The 19929-nt window shown below is 50.6% G+C and overlaps 1 protein-coding gene across 6 annotated transcripts; it reads right to left on the reverse strand.

Annotated features, from left to right (window-relative positions):
- Positions 1-2598: 2598 nt before the first annotated feature.
- On the reverse strand, positions 2599-18555 carry Lzts3 (leucine zipper tumor suppressor family member 3). 6 transcript variants are annotated; one of them, XM_045156520.1, is made up of 7 exons: positions 18468-18555; positions 9822-9947; positions 8338-8401; positions 7586-7755; positions 6649-7116; positions 5452-6306; positions 2599-5128 (listed from the first exon to the last, which is right to left on the reverse strand). In XM_045156520.1, exons 5-7 carry the CDS (start codon positions 7096-7098, stop codon positions 4433-4435), a joined length of 2001 nt encoding a protein of 666 aa, XP_045012455.1. In that variant the 5' UTR covers positions 7099-7116; positions 7586-7755; positions 8338-8401; positions 9822-9947; positions 18468-18555; the 3' UTR covers positions 2599-4432. The 6 variants fall into 6 exon arrangements, with proteins under 6 accessions (XP_045012455.1, XP_045012459.1, XP_045012454.1 ...); XM_045156524.1 differs by having other exon boundaries at positions 8338-8391; positions 18464-18542; XM_045156519.1 differs by having other exon boundaries at positions 18464-18542.
- Between the last annotated feature and the right edge of the window lie 1374 nt (positions 18556-19929).

Here is a 19929-nt window from a genome sequence, read left to right on the forward strand (position 1 = left end):
GTTGTAATGGATGTCTTCCACCTCCATTGCTAGGGGTCTCACATCTGGGTAGGCTTGAACACTGATCTAAGGAAGAGATTCTGTCAAGCCTCTAACTAGTGAAGAATAGAGATAGAAATTGGATAGGCAGTGCTGGGCGTAGTGGTGCATGCCTTTAATCCCAGCACTTGGGAGGCCAAGATAGGAGGATTGCTATGAGTTTGAGGCCAACTGGAGCTACAGAGTTCCAGATCAGCCTGGGCAAGAGTGAGACCCTACCTTGAAAGAACAACAAAAAAGATACATATATATATATATCAGCAGTTTAGGGTAACAGGTCCCCAAAATCAACAGCTATTTCCTTAACTAAATGTGGAAAATGTTACAAGCCTGTAAGAAGAACCTGGATTTTTCCTTATTTTTCTTTCCTGGAAAGATTTCTGGAGGACTAAGCTTACACCCTTCCTAGAGAACTAAGATTTCTGGGAATATTGCCCCTTTTTCCGGAATCCTGCCTAGAAACTTCCCAAACTTGATCTTCTTTCCATAAAAGCTCCCAGAGTCACCTGCTAAATTCTCCTCCTTCCTGGAGATTCCTTCTTGTCCCACAGGAGTCCCCTTCTTTGAAGCTCTAGTAAACTCCTTCCTAAATTTTCACCCTCCTATGGTTGGTGAATTTCATTTGTCAAATTCATGAGAAGAACCTGAAAAGGCCCCTGACTCAGTTGAAACTCTATGACTCTGTGTCCAGTGTCCCAGCTCCTGAGTTACTGCCCCACCTGAGAGCCAAGATAAGGGCTTGGACACTCTCAAGGGCACCCCAAAATTCCCATATCACTAGGGGAACCTAGTCCCAGACTTATCAGTAGCTTATCAAGGTCTTCAACCTTCTCAATACCATCCATTCTACAGGCTGTGAAGGAGACCAAAGAAGTCATGCTCCCTCCAGGCTGTCAGGTTGGGGAGGCAAAAGCAATGTAGCACGACCATGCACTAAGAAGGCAGAGGTAAGACCACTGTAAATTCAAGGACAGCCTGAGACAACAGAGTGAGTCATCCTGGGCTCGAGTGACAGCCTACCTCGAAAAACCAAGGGGAAAAAAATACCTGAGGCTGTAAGGAGGGTGCAGCCCAGCATCCCAATTTCTATGGAGGGCAATTTACCTGGGTAAACATTTGGTACCCCAGACTTCTAATACTAAGAAGGGTTCTCTCATCAGGCCAGACCACATATCATTTTTATTTTTTATTTGTTAATTTGACAGACCGAGAGAGAATGGGCACACCAGGGCCTCCAGACGCTTGCACTCCCTTATGCATCTGGCTTATGTGGGTCCTGGGGAATCAAACCTGGGTTCTTTGGCTTTGCAGGCAAATGCCTTAACCGCTAAGCAATCCCTACAGCCCCAGACCAAAGATTATTTTTAGTTGCTGATTACAAGTCTGTCTCTGCCAGGAGAACCCAAAGATGAGAGCCCATTCCAAGGGGATAAACCATGATCTGCCATACTTGAAGTGGGAGGAGCTTATGACTCAGTTGTAGCCAAAAAGACTTAAAGAGTGATGGCCAGGTTCTGAGAAAGGGGTTCTGGTTTTGTCTGTCTTTTGAAGCAAGGTCTCATTCTAGCCTAGGCTAGCCTCAAACTCACAGCAATCTTCCTACCTCAGTTTCCTAAATACTTAGATTAAAGGCATCAGCCACCATATCTGGCAGGAATGCTTTTTATTTCATGATAAGGTGGTGCAAATTAGTCCCATTACAGATCTGTGGCAGTCACTTTGTGACAAGGAGGAAACAAGCTAGGATTGGAAAGTGGGATGATGAAAAATCTGAATCCACAAAGAACCAACACTTGGGACACCCACATCCAGGCTTCTTCTCAGGTGAGGAAAAATAAACCACTCTCAGGGTATAAACCCAGGTGTGATGCTTACAGCAAACTCCATTCTTTCTTCTTTTTTTAACAAGCAGAGAGAAAATGAATATAGGTGCACCAGGATCTAGTGCCACTACAAATGAAATCCAGACACATGTACCACTTTGTGTATCTAGCACTACATGGGTATTGGAGAATCAAACCCAGGCCATGAGACTTTGGAAATAAGTGCCTTTAACCACTAAGCAATCTCTTCAGCTCCCAAAGTACATTCTTGATTATAGGGCTTTGTGTATAAGACAGAAGGGATTACCATAAAGGACAGCTCATTACTATATGCTTGGGTCCTTTTTGCCATTAATTGCACACCTATTCTACAATTCTTTGCCTTTTGCTCTTAAACTTATCTTCTTATTGCTGTGAAATGCTTTAAGTGAGGGCAGGCTGAATCTGGCTGCCTGCACAATCAGCCTTCTGGCCTGCAGCCAAGTGCCCAGATTCTGAGCTGGAGCCAGCTTGAACTCTGTTAACAGGCTGAGCCAAGAGAAAGCACCATTGGGCAGAAAGGTGGAACCTCAATTCCTCTTGAGCAATGTGGAGTATAGGCTTTGGGCCAACTTCCTGGCATGGCCCAATGAGCACCCCTGGTCTGATGCCTCTGGGATATGTTTATTCCAGATTTGCCCTTCCCACCAAATCTTACCTCCCACATCTACAGACACAAGCAAGCCACAAAATGCCATCCAAGAGGCCTTCTTCATTTTATTTCTTTGAGAAAAGAAAATGAAGTCTTTCCATCACATATGGTAGATATATATATATACATATATATTTATATATAATTTATTTTGTGATTGGACATCTCAAAGCTGAGTCTGTTCATATATTTTCTCTTTCTACTAATGCCTTCTCCCAGTCCCTGTGGCCCAGGCCCAGGTTCTGGGGCAGATGCAGTGAGGGGTTAGTGGATGGGCAGTGGTTACCAGGGTGGCCTCTCACCCAGCTCAGAAACCTGGTGAGGACTACCCAAGTGGGGCTGTGCAGAGGGCTGGAGGCCATGAAAGGGCACTCCTGGTTTTGTAGGGGATGCACAGCTCATTAAACAGTCACCAGTCAAGGGAGGAGGCTGGTAGGTATATAGGGACTTGCTCACAGTAGTTGCAAGCTCTCTCCATTCTGCCCAAAATTCAATCTTGGGTGTGGAAGAGAGCAAAAGAGAAACACAATGACTGAGGGCCAAACCTCCTCTGATTGTTATTGCTGGTGAATTGAAATTTACTTTCTGAGAAGGAAAATTAAAGTTTCCCTTCCTATTTTAGGGAGATAGACTCTGATAGTGACCCCAGTGAAGGAAGAGTATTAACTGTCCCAACCAATACTGATGGTCACACCAAGTCTCCCTGGGCAAACACTGAGCCAAGCGTGGCAAGCAACCAAAGGGTCAGTGGTCATCACAGAGCAGCCTTGTTCTTCAAGGAGATCACAGCCAACTCTCCCTGGCCTGGAAAAACAAGGGCCTCAGGCTCAGACTTGGGCCAGTGGAGCTGGGAAGTGGGCAGAGATCAAGCAGAACTTTTAATAGAAGAAAAGATGAAACTTTGAGAAAAAGGCAGCTTGGGAAGATGGTGTGAGCATGAAGCTGGGGAGAAGACTGAGGGAAAGCATGGGAAGACACTCATCTGACCTCAGAAACTGGACAAAATGAGTGCCTGAGAGACAATAGCACTTAATAGCTGGAGTTAAGAGCTGAACAATGACCTTGGTTTTGGGGTCAGCCAAGCAGTGGGGGCTGTTGCCCTGTAGAATTCTGGCTATAAGGGTGAGAGTGCAGCTGAGAAGCTTCTAGGTGACCCGTCCCAACAATAGGAAGGCAGATGTCCCCTTGGTGCTGAGCTTCCAGCCTCAGCTCTCCCCTTCCTCAACCACACAGAGGGACACTTGCTCAGAACAAAACCAGGCTCTGAGGCCTGAGCCCAAGACATCTGGCTGGGAAGGGGTTAGGCAGGTAACCCCCTCAACCTTACAGACAAGCTATCTGCACCCACTTGTCCTGCCAATCTGCCTGGGGAGGAAGGACACCAAATGAAGGAGAGAGACAAGGAACCCAGGGTCTGACAGGATCCCTAGATCCATACAGACCCCACCAGGCTGTGTGACCTAGGAGAGCTGACAGCAGCAACAGACACAGGGAGTCGACAACAGCAACCTAAAGCCCCGAAGAGGCAGGGCTGGGGCACCTCCTGGCGCTACAAGTCTGCTGCCTCCATCTCCAACAAGAGGCTTCCCAGAAAGGGGATGTTCCCTACTGCCTAGGCCCTCATCTCCCCAACGCATCATGCATTCTACCTTCCCCCTTGCTTTCTCCTTGGCAGGAAGGACTGGCGTCTACCCATAAGGGCAGTGCTGGAGCTGGTAGGACATGAGGTGTGGGGCGAGCCTGGTCACAGCTGCTTTGAGAACCTCTTTGGTCTGGGGATATGTGGCACATGGAGAGGGGAAATGGACAGAAAGGAATACTGAGGACTTGGACCTTCAGACAGGGCATTTGTCAGAAGGGTGTGTACCCAGGTGGAAGGTCAGATTTCTGTGGATTCAATGCGCTCAAGGCGGGAGGGGGTCCAGGCCTTCTTCTCCTCACCATGCTGGGGGGTAGGTGTGCTGGCACCCCCAGCCACCCCACGCTCCCGCAGTCGCCGCTCCAGCTGCTGGTTGCGCTGGTACATCTCTACATAACTCAGCTGCAGCTGCTTCTGGTACTCAATGACCTTCTCCTTCTCCTCTAGCCACACACGACGCTCCTCTGCAAAGCTGGCACCTTGGCGCTCCCTTGCCCGCCGCTCAGCGGCCAGCTCAGCCTGCAGCCGCCCCACCTCCCGACGCAGGGCTCGTGTCCCACTCTCTCCCCCAGCATCCACATCCGCATCCACAGAAACCAGGGAGGCGGCAGCTGCCACCCCGGCCTGACGGCGCATCTTGGCCTCATCACTCTCACAGGTGGCTAGCTCCTGGGGCTCAGCCAAGTCCACAGGGGTCAGCACAGGCTTGAGGCAAGCAGTGGGCAGCTCGCCCTCACTCAGCTCCAGGCTGGCCTGCTTGCTGCCGAAGGAGTCCCTCAAGCTGAGCAGCTGCTCCTCCTTCTCCCGGAGCGAGGCCCGCCCTTCCCGCAGCTGTGAGCGCAGCCCCACGATCTCACTCAGCTTCTGCGACACGTCGGCCTGCGAGTCCTTCAGCTGCTGCTTCAGGAGGGAAATCTCACCGGCCTTCTGGCACACCTGGGCGGGGACGGGTGGGAGCAGAAGCCAGGGTAAAGTAAAGGCTGAGCCCAGATGATCGAGGCTAACCTCAACCCAGCTCCCAGATCTACTGCCAGAGGCATCAAGCTTGCTCCACAAGGGACTCTGCTTGACTCAGGACTGACGTGGCTCATCTCATACAACCCAGCGACAATCAAGCTAAAAGGTCTTGGTATCCCTCCTCGTTTCACACACACTCCACACACTTCATCCTGGTAGGCTGCAGCTCTAGGGTTCTAAAGAGGGACAGAAGGAAAAGGAGCCAGAGAGGGAAGGGGAAGGCCTAAGCCACTAGCCCGCACCTCCCACTTGGTTTCCTCCATGCGGGGCAGGAAGTCGGCCTGCTCCTTCTGGCAGGCGGCCACCTTGTCCTCTAATTCTTCCCGCTGCTGCATCAGCCGGGCTGCCTCCTCCTGCAGTTGCTTCTTGTCTTGCTGCAGTCGCAGCACCTGCAGCTGTAGTCCCTGCTGGGCACGCTGGGCACGGCGGGCCACCTGCTGCAGCTTCCCGCTGCAGCCCTGCCGAAGCTCAGCTAGCTCGCGCTCCCAGGCCTTCTGCCGCTCCTCCAGCACCTGGGCCACCGCCGCCTCGCTCTGCTCCAGGCTTCTCCGCAAAGCCGCCACCTCCTGCTCCTTCTCCCATAGCCGCTCCCCCAGCTCCTGGATCAGTGTACTAGGTGAAGGTGGTGAGCAGGCTGCAAATGGCAGACCCCCACTTCCTCCCTCCCCAGATCCCAGGTGGCCGGACCGCCCCATGGATGATGATGACCCGCTCTTACTGGAAGCACGCCCACTGTCAGAGGTCCCTAGATCCTGGTAGCCTGACCCCCCACCGCTGCTGCCACTGCCATAGCTGGCGGTGCCAATGCGGTTGATATGGCTAGTGGAAGCACTAAGGGGTGCCAGGTGCTGGCTGTAACTGGAGCTATAGGTGGGCAGGCTTGTGAGTGAGTTCCGGCCTGAGTCTGAGAGGCCACCCCCACTCCCACCCGCTGGTGTCATGGTCCGAGATTTGTCCAGTCCACCCTTGAGGCCAGCAGGGCCCTGTCGCCCCTCAGGGGTCCCATTGGTCTGTGGAGGACACAAGTTCTGCATGGAATGGAAGTTCTTAGGTACAACAGGCTTGAAGGCTGATGGCCGAACTAGTGGTTCCGAGCACTGCATAAAAGTAAAAAATGGGGAGTAGGCATCAGAGTGAGACTTTTGCCTGGGCCCCCTCCTCTTCCCTCTAGGACTTGTTCACACACTTCCTCTCATCCCTATTGGATATCCACCATGAGGATCTCCATCTGGGACTCTGCCTTATGTCTCCCACAAGCCAAGTCTCTCTACCCTGGATTCACCATTAGACTTAGCCTCCGGCACCCAGTTCACACCTCCCCACCACATTTCCATTCTGCCCCCTATGATCCATCCCCAAGAAGGCCCACCTCACCCTCCTCTCTGAGCCACCTCCCACCTTAGAACAAGGCTATGAGGCTCTCAGTCCATGGAACTAACCTGATCTAGCTTGCCAGAGGTGGCCAGGAGCTTGGGTGGGTGGCTGGGCTCCCGATATTGTGGTGGAGCCTTGTCACTGCCCCCACTGCTGCTGCTGCCACCACTGCTAACCACCACATTGCCACAGACATCTGTGTGGTCGCTGCTCCGCAGTTCACCATTGAGGTAGAGGGAGTTGGCAAGAACCTTGTCCTCTGAGGGGTAGCGGCCAGGCCTCTCCCTGCTGGCCCCACTACCACTGCCTCGGGAACCAGGAAAACTTCCCTGGCTGCTCCCACCCCCTGTGCGGGTGCCCACGCTCTTCATAGGGAACTCCTGAGCATGGGCCACCCCACTGCCCATGGCCAGGCGGGGGTCTGGAGGCCCAAGCTCAGAAGGCCGTGGGGCAAAGGCCAGGAGGGGATCCCTTCCTGGGTCAGCACGCACAGGTAGCGTCTCCAGCTTCGCCATGACTAAGCCAGGAGGGCACTGCAGGCACAGGTAGGAAGGCAGAGAAGTCAGAACCCACCCTACCTACTTCCAGCCAGATCAGTCCTAGCCCCCCTTTGTCCTTTCAGTGTCCCCTACAATGGATGTGAGTTCCCAGACATCCAAGGTGAAGGGCTAAGACTGGGAGTGGTAGCTTGGTAGTGGAGGCTGCCTGTTGTCCCAGAGGATACGCACAGAGTCTCAGCCGGGTTCAGTTCTGTACTCCACTCCTTGACCCGACCCCCCTCCCACACACAAGCCCCTGAGACTCAAAGTGATCCTCTCAATTCTTTGCTGAAACTCCCTAAATTTACCATGGGTCATGGCCCCATATTCCAGCCTCACGGGCTGGGAAGATAGGAGTACTAGGGGACAGTAGTCCTTAAATCCAACAGGGAACTTCAAGTTAAGTAACCTATAGTGTTACAATCAAGGGCAGAAGTGGAAGCTCACTATCAGCTCTCCTTGCCTTTCCAAGAGGGTGGGGGGACCGACGGGTCTTCAAGCCAGGGATCCTCTGAGGCCAGGTCTGCAGGGGCCAAGCAGCTCACTCTCACAGTCACAGTTGGGGTTCAGCTCGAACCAGCTGGGTGGCTCTGGACAGGCTGTCAGAGCCATCATGAACTAGTTTTCTGCTCTCTGAAATGAGAGAAATGAAAACCTACCTAGCTGGTCTGCCACACACCAAGCACCCCAGGCTGCCAGCTAGGCTAGGAAACCTGGGTCCTGGAGTGGGGTGGGGTGGGGTGAGGGGAGCTACTGGGGCAGCACCAGGGTTGCAGGAGGTTCCAGCAGTGGATATGAAGACAGACAACAAGGTTCTGGCTGCAGAGGGTGACCAAGGAGCCCTTCAAGAGGTCTTCCTAACTCAGCCTCACCAGGGTCTAGCCCAACCTAACAATGCCCTGGGTGGCAATCCCCAGGGTGGTGGAAGCCCTGGTCAGAGATGCAGCAAGGCTCTGGCAGAGACTCACTCCTGGTCAGTTTCCCACAGGTGGATGGGGGAAGAGGGGGCCCCTAACCCTAGCAGAGACCTGCCTAACCAGCTAGGAATGCAGGGCCACCAGGAAGACTTCCTGGATACCCCCCCACTCCCTCCCCAGTCCTTCCCTGTGGACTTTGACCCTGCTCAGTTGACTGTGAAGTCCTCAGAGCTAGCTCCGTGGTTTTTGCTCTCCCGCCTCCAAAACTGGCCCACAGAAGGGGAGGCGCTCAGGTTACCTGTGCTCAGAGAGGCCCCACTTGCTTCCTGGTTCTTTTGTCGTAAGTCAGCACCTAGGAACACCTGTCAGGGAGAGATCTTCATAATCCAAATGGACAAGGGCACCAGGCATTGCTAGCCACTGGCTAGATGATTAAATATATGTTCAAGTAATGTGTGTGTGGGGGAGGGTGGGCTGAGGTAGCCCTTAGGCCTTTAACTCCTAGTCCAGCCAGAAAACAGACTGGAGGTCCTATTGAGATTAATGGGTCAAGGCTGGAGAGATGGCCTAGCAGTTAAGCCTAAGGAACCCGGTTCGAGGCTTGATTCCCCAGGACCCACGTAAACCAGATGCACAAGGTGGCACATGCATCTGGAGTTCATTTGCAGTGGCTGGAGGCTCTGGCACACCCATTCTCTCCCAGCCTTTCTCTCTCTCTGTCTGTCGCTCTGAAATAAATAAATATAACTAAACAAAAATAATAAATAAGGGCTGGAGAGATGGCTTAGCGGTTAAGCGCTTGCCTGTGAAGCCTAAGGACCCCGGTTCAAGGCTCGGTTCCCCAGGTCCCACGTTAGCCAGATGCACAAGGGGGCGCACGTGTCTGGAGTTCGTTTGCAGAGGCTGGAAGCCCTGGCGCGCCCATTCTCTCTCTCTCTCCCTCTATCTGTCTTTCTCTCTGTGTCTATCGCTCTCAAATAAGTTTAAAAAAAATAAAAATAAAAAATTTTAAAAAGATGAAAAAAAAAGAAAAAAATAAATAAATAAGATTAAGGGTCAGAGTAGCATCCCTTTGAGTGCTCTGCACTACTGGGATGCTTCTATCCAGTTCTAATGCTGCATCCTTCCTCTCAGTCCCCAGACCAGGAGAGGATAACAACACACTTGCTCTTCAATGTTTTGTGGACACACCATGAATTATGGCACTACGTTGGGTTCACTATCAAGCAGGTTCACTTCCACTGTAGAGTTCTGTTGTCTCTCTACCTCTGTTCCCATAGGTGGGAAGAACAGCAGACATGCAGTTGTCACACTCCTCCCTTTGGACAGCCTGTGCCACATGCACACTGGTTCTAGTCCAGGGCACAAGAGGCATATGGGGCACAACAAAAGTGCAGAATGGCCAAGTGAGAGAGATCTCCCTAAATGTTGTGTCCTCAGCCTCTCTGACCTTACCCTAGCCACTGTTCTGGCTCTACTCCCACACATTCCAGCCTACTACACCTTAACCTTGAAACCCCTCCCACCCTAAACATGGCCACCTTCTTTCATCATCACCCAGTGCGTGTAGGGAGCCGCCAGCACAGACAGGATGGAGGTCGAATGGCCCGAGGTTTGGAAGCAGTGTGAAAGGCCTGGCCAGAGTTATGGAACTAGCAAACTCACATGAAGCTACGGTTCAGGTGGAGGGGACATGAGAGGAGATTAGTACATCAATGTGGGTGTGATATCCTTAACAGGACAAGGGGAAACTGCATGGAGAAACTAGAATATTAAAGATACCTCTTAGTGGGTGGAGAAACTGGGATTGTCAACATCCAAGGGTGGTGTAGGTGGCTTCAACATCCAGCTAGGGTAGCAAAGCCCCAGAAGTCTGGGAGACAGTGCGGGAGCAGGAAAATCTGGACCCTGGGAGTCAAAACAGGGAGTTGTAAGAATGTGGGGGCTAATCAAGCCTGGTAACACAGGCATATAACCACAGTTACTTGGAAGGCTGAGGCAAAAGGGTTGCAAGTTTAAAGACAGTCTGGGCAACTTAGTGAGACTTTGTCTCAAATTTAAAAATGGGACTGGAAAGAGGGCTTAGCAGTTAATGTAGGAGTATCATTGTGAGTGTGAGGTCACCCTGAGACTACATAATGAGTTCCAGGACAACCTGGGCTAGAGCGAGACCCTACCTTGAAAAAGAGAGAGAGAGAGGGAGAGAGAGATTGATTTGAGATCCTGGGATCTAAGGGCATTTTAAAAATTATTATTATTATTTTCCTTATTTTGTTTTTTTTGAGGTAGAATCTCACTCTGGCACAGGCTGACCTGGAATTCACTATATAGTCTCAGGCTGGCCTTGAACTCACAGCAATCCCCCTACCTCTGCCTCCTGAGTGCTGGGATTAAAGTTGTGTGTCACCACACCTGGCAAAAAAATTATTTATTTATGCATATATTTAGGAAAGAGAGACAAAGAGAATGGGCACATCAGGGCCCCCAGCCACTGCAAACAAACTCCAGACACGAGGGCCACCATATGCATCTGGCTTACATGGTTTCTGGGGAATTGAACCTGGGTCCTTAGGCTTTGCAGGCAAGTGCCTTAACTGCTAAGCCATCTCTCCACTCCTTATGGGCATTTAAAAAAATATTTATTTGGGCTGAAGAGATGGCTTAGCAGTTAAGCACTTGCCTGTGAAGCCTAAGGACCTCGGTTCAAAGCTCAATTCCCCAGTACCCACGTAAACCAGATGCACAAGGTGGGACATGTGCCTGGAGTTCATTTGCAGTGGCTGGAGGCCCTGATGCACCCATTCTTTCTTTCTCTCTCTCTGCCTCTTTCTGTGTCTGTCTGTCTGTCACTCTCAAATAAATAAATAAATAAAAATAAACAAAAAATATTTATTTGCTGGTCATGGTAGCACACGCCTTTAATCCCAGCACTCTGGAGGCAGAGGTAGGAGGATTGGCTGTGAATTCGAGGCCACCCTGAGATTACATAGTGAATTCCAGGTCAGCCTGGGCTACAACAAGACCCTACATCAAAAAAAAAAAATATATATATATATATATATGTACACATATACATATGTATATATATTTGATTTAAAAAATTTAAATTATTTACTTGAGAGAGACGTGAGTATGGATATACCAGAGCTACTTGCCACTACAAACTCCAGACACATGGGCCACTTTGTGCATCTGGGTTTACATGGGTACTAGGGAATCAAACCTGGGCCTTCAAACCAGAACTTTTAACTGCTGAACCACCTTCCTAGTCCCTAAAAGCTTTTTTTTTTTTTTTTCGAGCTAGGGCCTCACTCTAGCCCAGTCTAACCTGGAATTCACTATGTAGTCTCAGGGTAGCCTTGAACTCACAGCAATTCTCCTGCCTCTGCCTCCGCAGTGCTGGGATTAAAGGTGTGCACCACCACATCTGGCCCTAAAAGCTTTTTTAATTTTAAAATTACTCATGGAAGTCAGGTATGGTGGCACACACCTGTAATCCCATCACTAGGGAGGGTACTAGCAGGAGAATCAGGAGTTCGAGGCCAGGTTCAATTCCCCAGAGCCCATGTAAATCAAATGCAGGCATCTGGAGTTCATTTGCAGTGAGTGGTTAGAGGCCCTAGTGCACTCATTCTCTCACTCTTGCTTCCTCTTTCTCTCCCCAACCCCCCAGGTAGGTTCTCACTCAAGCCCAGGCTGATCTGAAATTCACTATGTAGTTTCAGGGTGGCCTCAAACTCATGGTGATCCTCCTATCTCTGCCTCCCTAGTGCTGGGATTAAAGGTATGTGCCACCAAGCCTGGCTCACTCACTTGCTTAGTCTCTCTCTCTTTCATAAATAAATAGAAATTTTAAAAAAATTACTTGTTTGTTTTATTGAGGTAGTGTCTTGCTCTAGCCCAAGCTGATTTGGAATTCATTATGTACTCTCAGGGTGGCCTCAAATTCACAGCAATCCTACTACCTAGCCTCCTGAGTGCTGGGATTAAAGACATGCACCACTATGCCCAGCAAATATAAATAAATAAATACACACACACACACACACACACACACATTTGGTTTTTTTCTTTTTAATTATTTTGTTCATTTTTATTTATTTATTTGAGTGTGACAGAGAGAGAAAGAGACAGAGAGAAAGAGAGAATGGGCGCGCCAGGGCTTCCAGCCTCTGTAAACGAACTCCAGACACGTGCACCCCCTTGTGCATCTGGCTAACGTAGGACCTGGGGAACCGAGCCTCGAACCGGGGTCCTTAGGCTTCACAGGCAAGCGCTTAACCGCTAAGCCATCTCTCCAGCCCTTTTTCTCAATTTTTGTTAACATTTTCCATGATTATAAAAAATATCCCATAAAAAATATCCCATGGTGGGCTGGAGAGATGGCTTAGCAGTTAAGGCGCTTGCCTGAAAAGCCCAAACACTCAGGTTCGATTCTCCAGGTCCCACGTAAGCCAGATGCACATGGTGTCACGTGCATCTGGAGTTCATTTGTAGTGGCTAGAGGCCCTGGAGCGCCCATTCTCACTCATTCTTTCTCTGTTGCTCTCTCTCTCCCTCTTTCTATGTCTAATAATAAGTTAAAATAAAATCTTTTAAAAAACAAACAAATTAAAAATAAAGACAGAGCCAAGCGTGATGGCTTACATCTTTAACTCCAGCATGTGGAGAGGCTAAAGTAGGAGAATCACCATAGTTCAGTGCCAGCCTGGGCTAGAAAGAGTAAGATCCTGCCTTGACAAAAAAAAAAAAGAACTAAGGATATAGCTCAGTGGTAGAGCACAAGCAAGACCCTAGATTCAACCACTAGTACAAAAAAAAAGGCCAGGCATGATGACACACACCTTTAATCCCAGCACTTGGGAGGCAGAGGTAGGAGAATCACTGAGAGTTGGAGACCAACCTGGAACTACAGAGTGAGTTCCAGGTCAGTCTGGGCTTCAGGGAGACTCTACCCAGAAAAACCAAACCAAAGGAAAAAAAAAAAAAGGAGTGGCTAGGGAGATGGCTCAGCAATTAAGGGTGCCTGCAAAGCCAAGCCTGACAGCCCAAGTTCAATTCACCACTACCAACATAAAGCCAGGTGCACAAAGTGGTCCATGTGTTTGGAGTTCATGTGCAGTAACAGGAGGTCTGGACACGCCCATCTCTCTCTGTGCCTGCCTCTTTCTCAAAATTTTTTAAAAGGAGTAGGAGAAGCGGGGCGTGGTGGCGCACGCCTTTAATCCCAGCACTCGGGAGGCAGAGGTAGGAGGAGCACTGTGAGTTCAAAGCCTCCCTAAGACTACATACTGAAGTCCAGGTTAGCCTGGGCTAGAACGAAATCCTACCTTGAAAAAAAAAAAAAAAAAGAGGCCAGAAACATGATGACACACAGCTTTAATCCAGGTACTCATACTAGGGAGTCTGATGTAGGAGACTTCTTGAAAGTTCAAGGCCAGCTTGGGGCTACAGAATGAGTTCCAGGCAGAAACCTACCTCAAAAAATGGGGCGGCCGGGTGTGGTGGTGCACTCCTTTAATCCCAGCACTCAGGAGGCAGAGGTAGGAGGATCACCGTTTGAGGCCACCCTGAGAATACAGAGTGAATTCCAGGTCAGCCTGGACTAGAGTGAGACCCTACCTCGGGAAAAAAAACAAAAACAAAAGCAAAACTGGGGTTGGACTCTTCCCCATAACTGATGGCTACTCCCACAATGCACAACCCACAATCCCCATGGGGATAACTGGCATCCTCAACAAGGAGCATCCCTTCGGAGGGGGGATCAGGGATGAGGGTAAGGATGGTACCAACATGTGCTGTTTACACACTGAGTATTTACATAACTAAAAAAATAACTGGGGCTAGAGAAATGGCTCAGTAGTTAGGCACGTACCTGCCAATCCCAAGGACCCTGGTCTGATTCCCCAGTACCCAGGTATAGCCAGATGCCTAAGGTGTCACATGCATCTGTTCTTGCAGTGGCGAGAGGCCCCGGGGAGCCCATTCTAGATACCTGCCTCTGTCTCTCTTACATACATAAATAAATAAATGCAACAACAATAACAACAACAAAAGATTTTTAATTTAAAGAGATTTGGGTGGCCAGGTGTGACAGTGCCTCTAATCCCTAGCACTTGGGAGACAGAGATAGGAGGATCACCATGAGTTCAAGGCCACCCTGAGATTACATAGCACATTCCAGGTCAGCTTTGCTACAGTGAGACCCAACCTCGGGGGGGAAAAAAAAAAAAGAGGGGGGGGGGATTTTGGAACTAAGGGTATTTTAATAATTTTTTTTTACTCTATTTATTTATGAAAGAAAGAGAATGGATGCACCAGGGCCTCTAGCCAGTACAAACAAACTCCAGATGCTTGTGCCACCATGTGCATTGGCTTACATGGGTTCTGGGAATCAAACCTCAGTCCTTAGGCTTCATAGCACCTTAACACATTAAGCCATTAAGGGCATTTAAATATATATGTGTATATATATATATGTATGTATGTATGTATGTATGTATATATTTAAGAGAGTATGGACACACCAGAGCTAGAGCCACTTGCCACTACAAACTCCCAACACATGGGCCACTTGGTGCATCAGGCTTTACATGGGTGCTAAGGAATCGAAACTGGGCTTTCAAGCAAAAGCCTTTAACCACTGAACCACCTCCCCAGCCTCTAAAAGCTTTTTGTTTTGTTTTGTTTTCTGTTTTTGTTTTTTCGAGGTAGGGTCTTGCTCTAGCCCAGGCTGACCTGGAATTGACTATGTAGTCTCAGGATGGCCTTAAACTCCTGGTGATCTCTCTACTTCTGCATCTGAAGTGCTGGAATTAAAGGCGTGCACCACCACACCCGGCTCAAAAGCTTTTTTAATCTTAAAATTACCCAGGGAAGTCAGGTATGGTGGCACACACCTGTAATCCCATCACTAAGGAGTTAGAAGCAGGAGAATCAAGCGTTCAAGGCTTGCGCCAGCTACAAAGTAAACTGGAGGCCAGTCTGGGCTACATGAAACCAAGTCACACAAACAAAACAAGAGATTTTCCAGCTCTGAGCTCTGGAATCCCTTCCTCCCAGGAGTCTGTTCTCTCTGCTTGCTTGCTTTTCTTTCTTTTTCCTTCCCCCCCCCACCTCTGCTTTGCTTTCCTTTCCTCCTACTTCAAAATAAACTTTATTCTTTAATTAATTTATTATTTTTTTTCTTGAGGTAGAGTCTCACTCTAGCCCAGGTTGACCTGTAATTCACTATGTAGTCTCAGAGACTATGTAGTCTCAGGGTGGTCTTGAACTCAAGGCGCTTCTCCTACCTATGCCTCCTGAGTGCTGGGATTAAAGGTGTGTGCCACCACACCTGGCTAACACACACACATTTTCTCTCTCTCTCTCTCTCTCTCACACACACACACACATACACACAAATGGTAGGAAACTCAAGTGTGCTGCTATGCTGGAGGCAGGCACCACTAGTGAGATATAAAAAAATGTAGGCAAGCCGGGTGTGGTGGCGCACACCTTTAATCCCAGCACTCGGGAGGCAGAGGTAGGAGGATCGCTGTGAGTTCAAGGCCACCCTGAGACTACGTAGTGAATTCCAGGTCAGCCTGAGCTAGAGTGAGACCCTACCTTGAAAAACCACAAAAATAAATAAATAAATAAATGTAGGCAGGGCTGGAGAGATGGCTACGTGGTTAAGGTGCTTGCCTGCAAAACCTAAGTACTCCGTTTCTATTCCTCAGTATCCACTGAAAGACAGATGTACAAGGTGTTTCATTCATTTGGAGTTCATTTGCATTGGCTAGAGGCCCTGGCACACCCACTGCCTCTCTCAAATAAATAATTTTTTAAAGTAGGCAAAACTGGACATGGTGTTGCACACCTTTCTTTAATCCCAGCACTTGGGAGGCAGAGGTAGCAGGACTGCCGTAAATTGGAGGCTAGTCAGAGACTACATAGTGAATTGCAGCTAGAATGAGACCCTACTTTAAAAAAAGGGGAGACAGGCGTGGTGGCTCACGCCTTTAATCCTAGCACTTGGGAGGCAGAGATAAGAGGATCACTGTGAGTTTGAGGCCACCCTGAGACTACATAGTGAGTTCCAGATCAGCGTGGTCCAGAGAGAGAGACCCTACCTTGAAAAACAAAAAAAAAGGGGGCAGGGGCTGGAGAGATGGCTCAGCAGTTAAAGCACTTGCCTGCAAAGCCTAATGGGTTCAATTCCCCAGTACCCACATAAAGCCAGATGCACAAAGTGGCACATGCATCTGGAGTTTGTAGCAGCTGGAGGTCATGACACACCTATTTTCTCTCTCTCTCTCTGCTTGCAAATAAATAATAATATTTTTTTAAAAGGGGGGATGGGGCATGGGATGTAACATGCCTTTAATCCCAGCACTCAGGAGAAGGCTGAAGAGGAAGATCACCATGAGTTACAGGACAGCCTGGACTAGAGTGAGACACTGCCCAGGGAGGCGAGGTGGGGGTAGATGTAGGCAAGGCAGGATAGCAAGGTTACTGCACTAGAGGCCTAGGTGGAAAAAAAACCACCAGAAGCGATTATGTTGTGAGTGACAGGGGATGACATTTGGGAAGATGCACCATCATTGCTCAGATCCAGAAAAGAGTGAGACCAGAGCTGAAAGGGGCCCACTCTCCCTAGAATGTGTGGTCTCTTGCCAAATTCAGCTGCCCAGTCCTGGACATTGCCCTGAGTCTACCTCTTCTGTGATCAACAGTGGGGAACCCTTGGCTGTCAGCCCACAGGCACTCTCCATAGAGCTTCTTATCATAATTCTAACCTGTCAAGGTCAGCCCTGGTAAGCGTTCCCTGCCCTTTGCCTCTCCCAATCTTAGGCTGCTGCAGCTTCTTTCCTCAAAAGCCTGGTAGGGGCTGGGAGGACCAGGGGGTACATTTCCAAGCTTCCTCTCTGGGTCAGGTTTTGGACTAGCCCAGGTAACAAGTATATACTAACTTTACAGCACTGCTCAGGGATGACAGCCTGTTGACTGACTCTGCCTTCATTTCTATGCCATCAGCCCTCAGTGCCTATGACATTACACAGTACTAGTGGTCAAAAAGAGGCCAAAAGCAGTCTTTCCCTGTGTCCCTGCCAAAGCTAGGAGTCCATTGTATCTCATAAAGATCTCAGCAGTCCCTGACCCCAGCAAGCACTCTTGTCAGGGTCTCTTAACTAGCCTTTATTCTCCTGTATCTCCCCACCCCCCAACCAACTGCTGCCAGGGAACCGTTTTTAAAGGGCAAAGCTACTTTTGCTCCTTCTCTGGCCAAATCCTTCCATGAGTAGGGTCAAGTGCAGTAGTTTTGACAGCATCAGCCCCAAATGCAATCTCAGCTCAACTGATTAGGACAGGAACCTCATATTGGTTATGCCACTCCAAATCCTCACACCTACCTTGCAGGAATTAAAAAAAAAATGTATTATAGATAAAATGCCTGGAATTCCTCTTGGCCCCCAGGACCTAGCAGTAGGGTCCCTTTCCTGATGACCATCGTATTTCATCCCTATCCCTGAGTTCTCTACACACACCTTTTCTCAGCTCTCTGTCTATCCTATGTCCTGTTGGAAAAGGACCAAATGCTACCTCTCAGGACAACATCTTTGATACGTGGGGGGAAGGGAGGTGGAATACTTAGATCTGAACACTCCAAGGAGATTTCACTAGGATTCTCTAAGGCTGGCCTGTGAGGCCCCAGGGCACAGATGATGCCCGAAGAATTTCCCAGCTCTGGCATGAAGAATATGCGAGGCAAAATGCATGTGGGCATACTGGTCGTGAGCAATGCAAATCAGGAAGGGCTACCAGGGAGAACTGAGGGAGGAAGAGATTCAGGGGCACTTTAGGGCTTTGGGGGTGCAGCTGCAGCGATCTCCAGAACTTCTTGGTTGGGCTGTGCGTGGGGATATTCATCTGCCCTCGGAGGTGTGGGCACCTGCAGGGGGAAGGGGCTCACCCCTAGATCCTGGCGCTGGTGAATCCCGCGTTTCAGGGCCGAGGGGGCCAACAGCGCACTACCTACTCCCACCCCAGCACACACGCGCGCGTACACGAGCCTCTGCTGTGTGGGGGGCGTCGCCATTCACCAGCAGATCGAGACCCCCGTCACCAGCCGTCGGAAACGGTGCCAGGGGGCGTCTCTGCAGTGGGAGAAATTCTGCCCGCACCTCCGCGGGCTCCCCACCAACACGCGTGGCCCCGGGGGGCGGGGTGCGGAGGAAAGAGGTGACATAATCCCGGCCGCTACCTCCCTGCAGGCCGGGTGAAACATCCATGACATCATCGTCCTCATCCCCCGCCCCCCCACCCCAGCACGGGACGCGCCCCCTCCCCAGCTCGGGTCCGGCCCGGAGCGCCGCGCCAAGCCGCGGCCACGGTGCCCGGTGCGAGCTCGGGAGGGCGTCTCGGGGGCCTGGCTTACTCACTCACTCTCTGCCTCGCGGAGCGGCGCAGGGTCCCACTCCGACGCCGGCTGGCCGCGGGCTCGCCGGCGCTGCCCGAAGCCCGCCCCGCTGGGCGCCCGGCGCGGGCCCAGTTCCGCTCTCCGCCCCTCCCGCTCGGCCGGCCCGCCCACCAGCGGCTGCGGCAAACGCGGCCCGCCCGCGGCCCCGCCCTCGCCCGCCGCCAATCCCGGCCCGGCGGACGCGGCGCCGTAACCCCTTAGTCGCTGCGCGCCCGCTGGCTCTCGCGCACCCCCGGTGCTCCCGGAGGAGGACCCGTTACCACCCTCCGAACCTTGGACCCAGCCCTAGCTTCTCCCTGGACCCCGCATCTCTGACGGGGGACAGGCCCCTCAGGCGAGGGGAAGGAGGGTCCCAACTCGGAGCCGGCTTCCTCTCCCGCCGCGGCTCCGGGACGCAGCCTCCCAGCCCGAGCCTAAGAATTCGAAGCAAGGTGCGGACCCGTTCTGCCTTCGCCCGAGGGAAGACTTGGCATACCCAGCCAATCTGTAACTTGCCTCTGCCGAAGGCTCCCGGACAGGGAGGTATGAGGAACATCCCAGTAGGGTTCGAACGCTTTCACCTTGTGCCCCCTACAAGCGCCCACACACATTTGCATCCCAAACAGAACTAGGGGTGTGAGGATTTCAACTCGGATCCAGAGCGCCACCTTGGCACGCGCGTGGCACTTTCAAAGCTAGGATTGCTACACAGCCAGGGAAGACTGAAAGATGTAGTCAGCACTGAGCTATGGCCTTAGCCTACATTAGGGTGGGCAAATAAGATACGTCCAGGTTTTGTTTTTTTTTTTTCGAGGAAGTGTCTCACTCTAGTCCAGGCTGACCTGGAATTCACGATGTAGTCTCAGGGTGGCCTCGAACTCACAGCGATCCTTCTACCTCTCTCTGCCTCCCGAGTGCTGGGATTAAAGGCGTGCGCCACCACGCCCGGCTCACTTGGAGTTTTTGACATTAGCGAAGGGCTGGTGGTGTAAAAGACTGCTCTAAAAAAATAATAACTTAGTGCCTCCATTCTAGCTGACATTTAACTCATGATATTCCTGTTGTAGTAACTGATGACTGGCCTTCTTTTATCCTGGAAATGAATGTATATATTTGTTGTTTCCTTATTTACTTATTTTAGTTTTTCGAGATAGGGTTTCACTCTGGTCCAGGCTGACCTGGAATTCACCATGTAGTCTCAAGGTGGCCTCAAACTCACTGCAATCCTCCTACCTCTATCTCCCGAGTGCTGGGATTAAAAGGATGCACCACCACATCCGGTTTATTTTGCTGTTTTATGAAATAGGGTACCATGTACACCCAGCTAGCCTCAAACTTGCTATGTAGCAGAGGATGAGCTTGAATTTCTGATTTTCTTGCTTCCACCTCCCTAGAAGGTGCTGGGATAACAGGTTTGTGTCAATGTGGTGCTGAGGATTGAACTCAGGA

Source organism: Jaculus jaculus, chromosome 8 (assembly GCF_020740685.1).
Source record: "Jaculus jaculus isolate mJacJac1 chromosome 8, mJacJac1.mat.Y.cur, whole genome shotgun sequence".
Lineage (NCBI taxonomy): Eukaryota > Metazoa > Chordata > Mammalia > Rodentia > Dipodidae > Jaculus > Jaculus jaculus.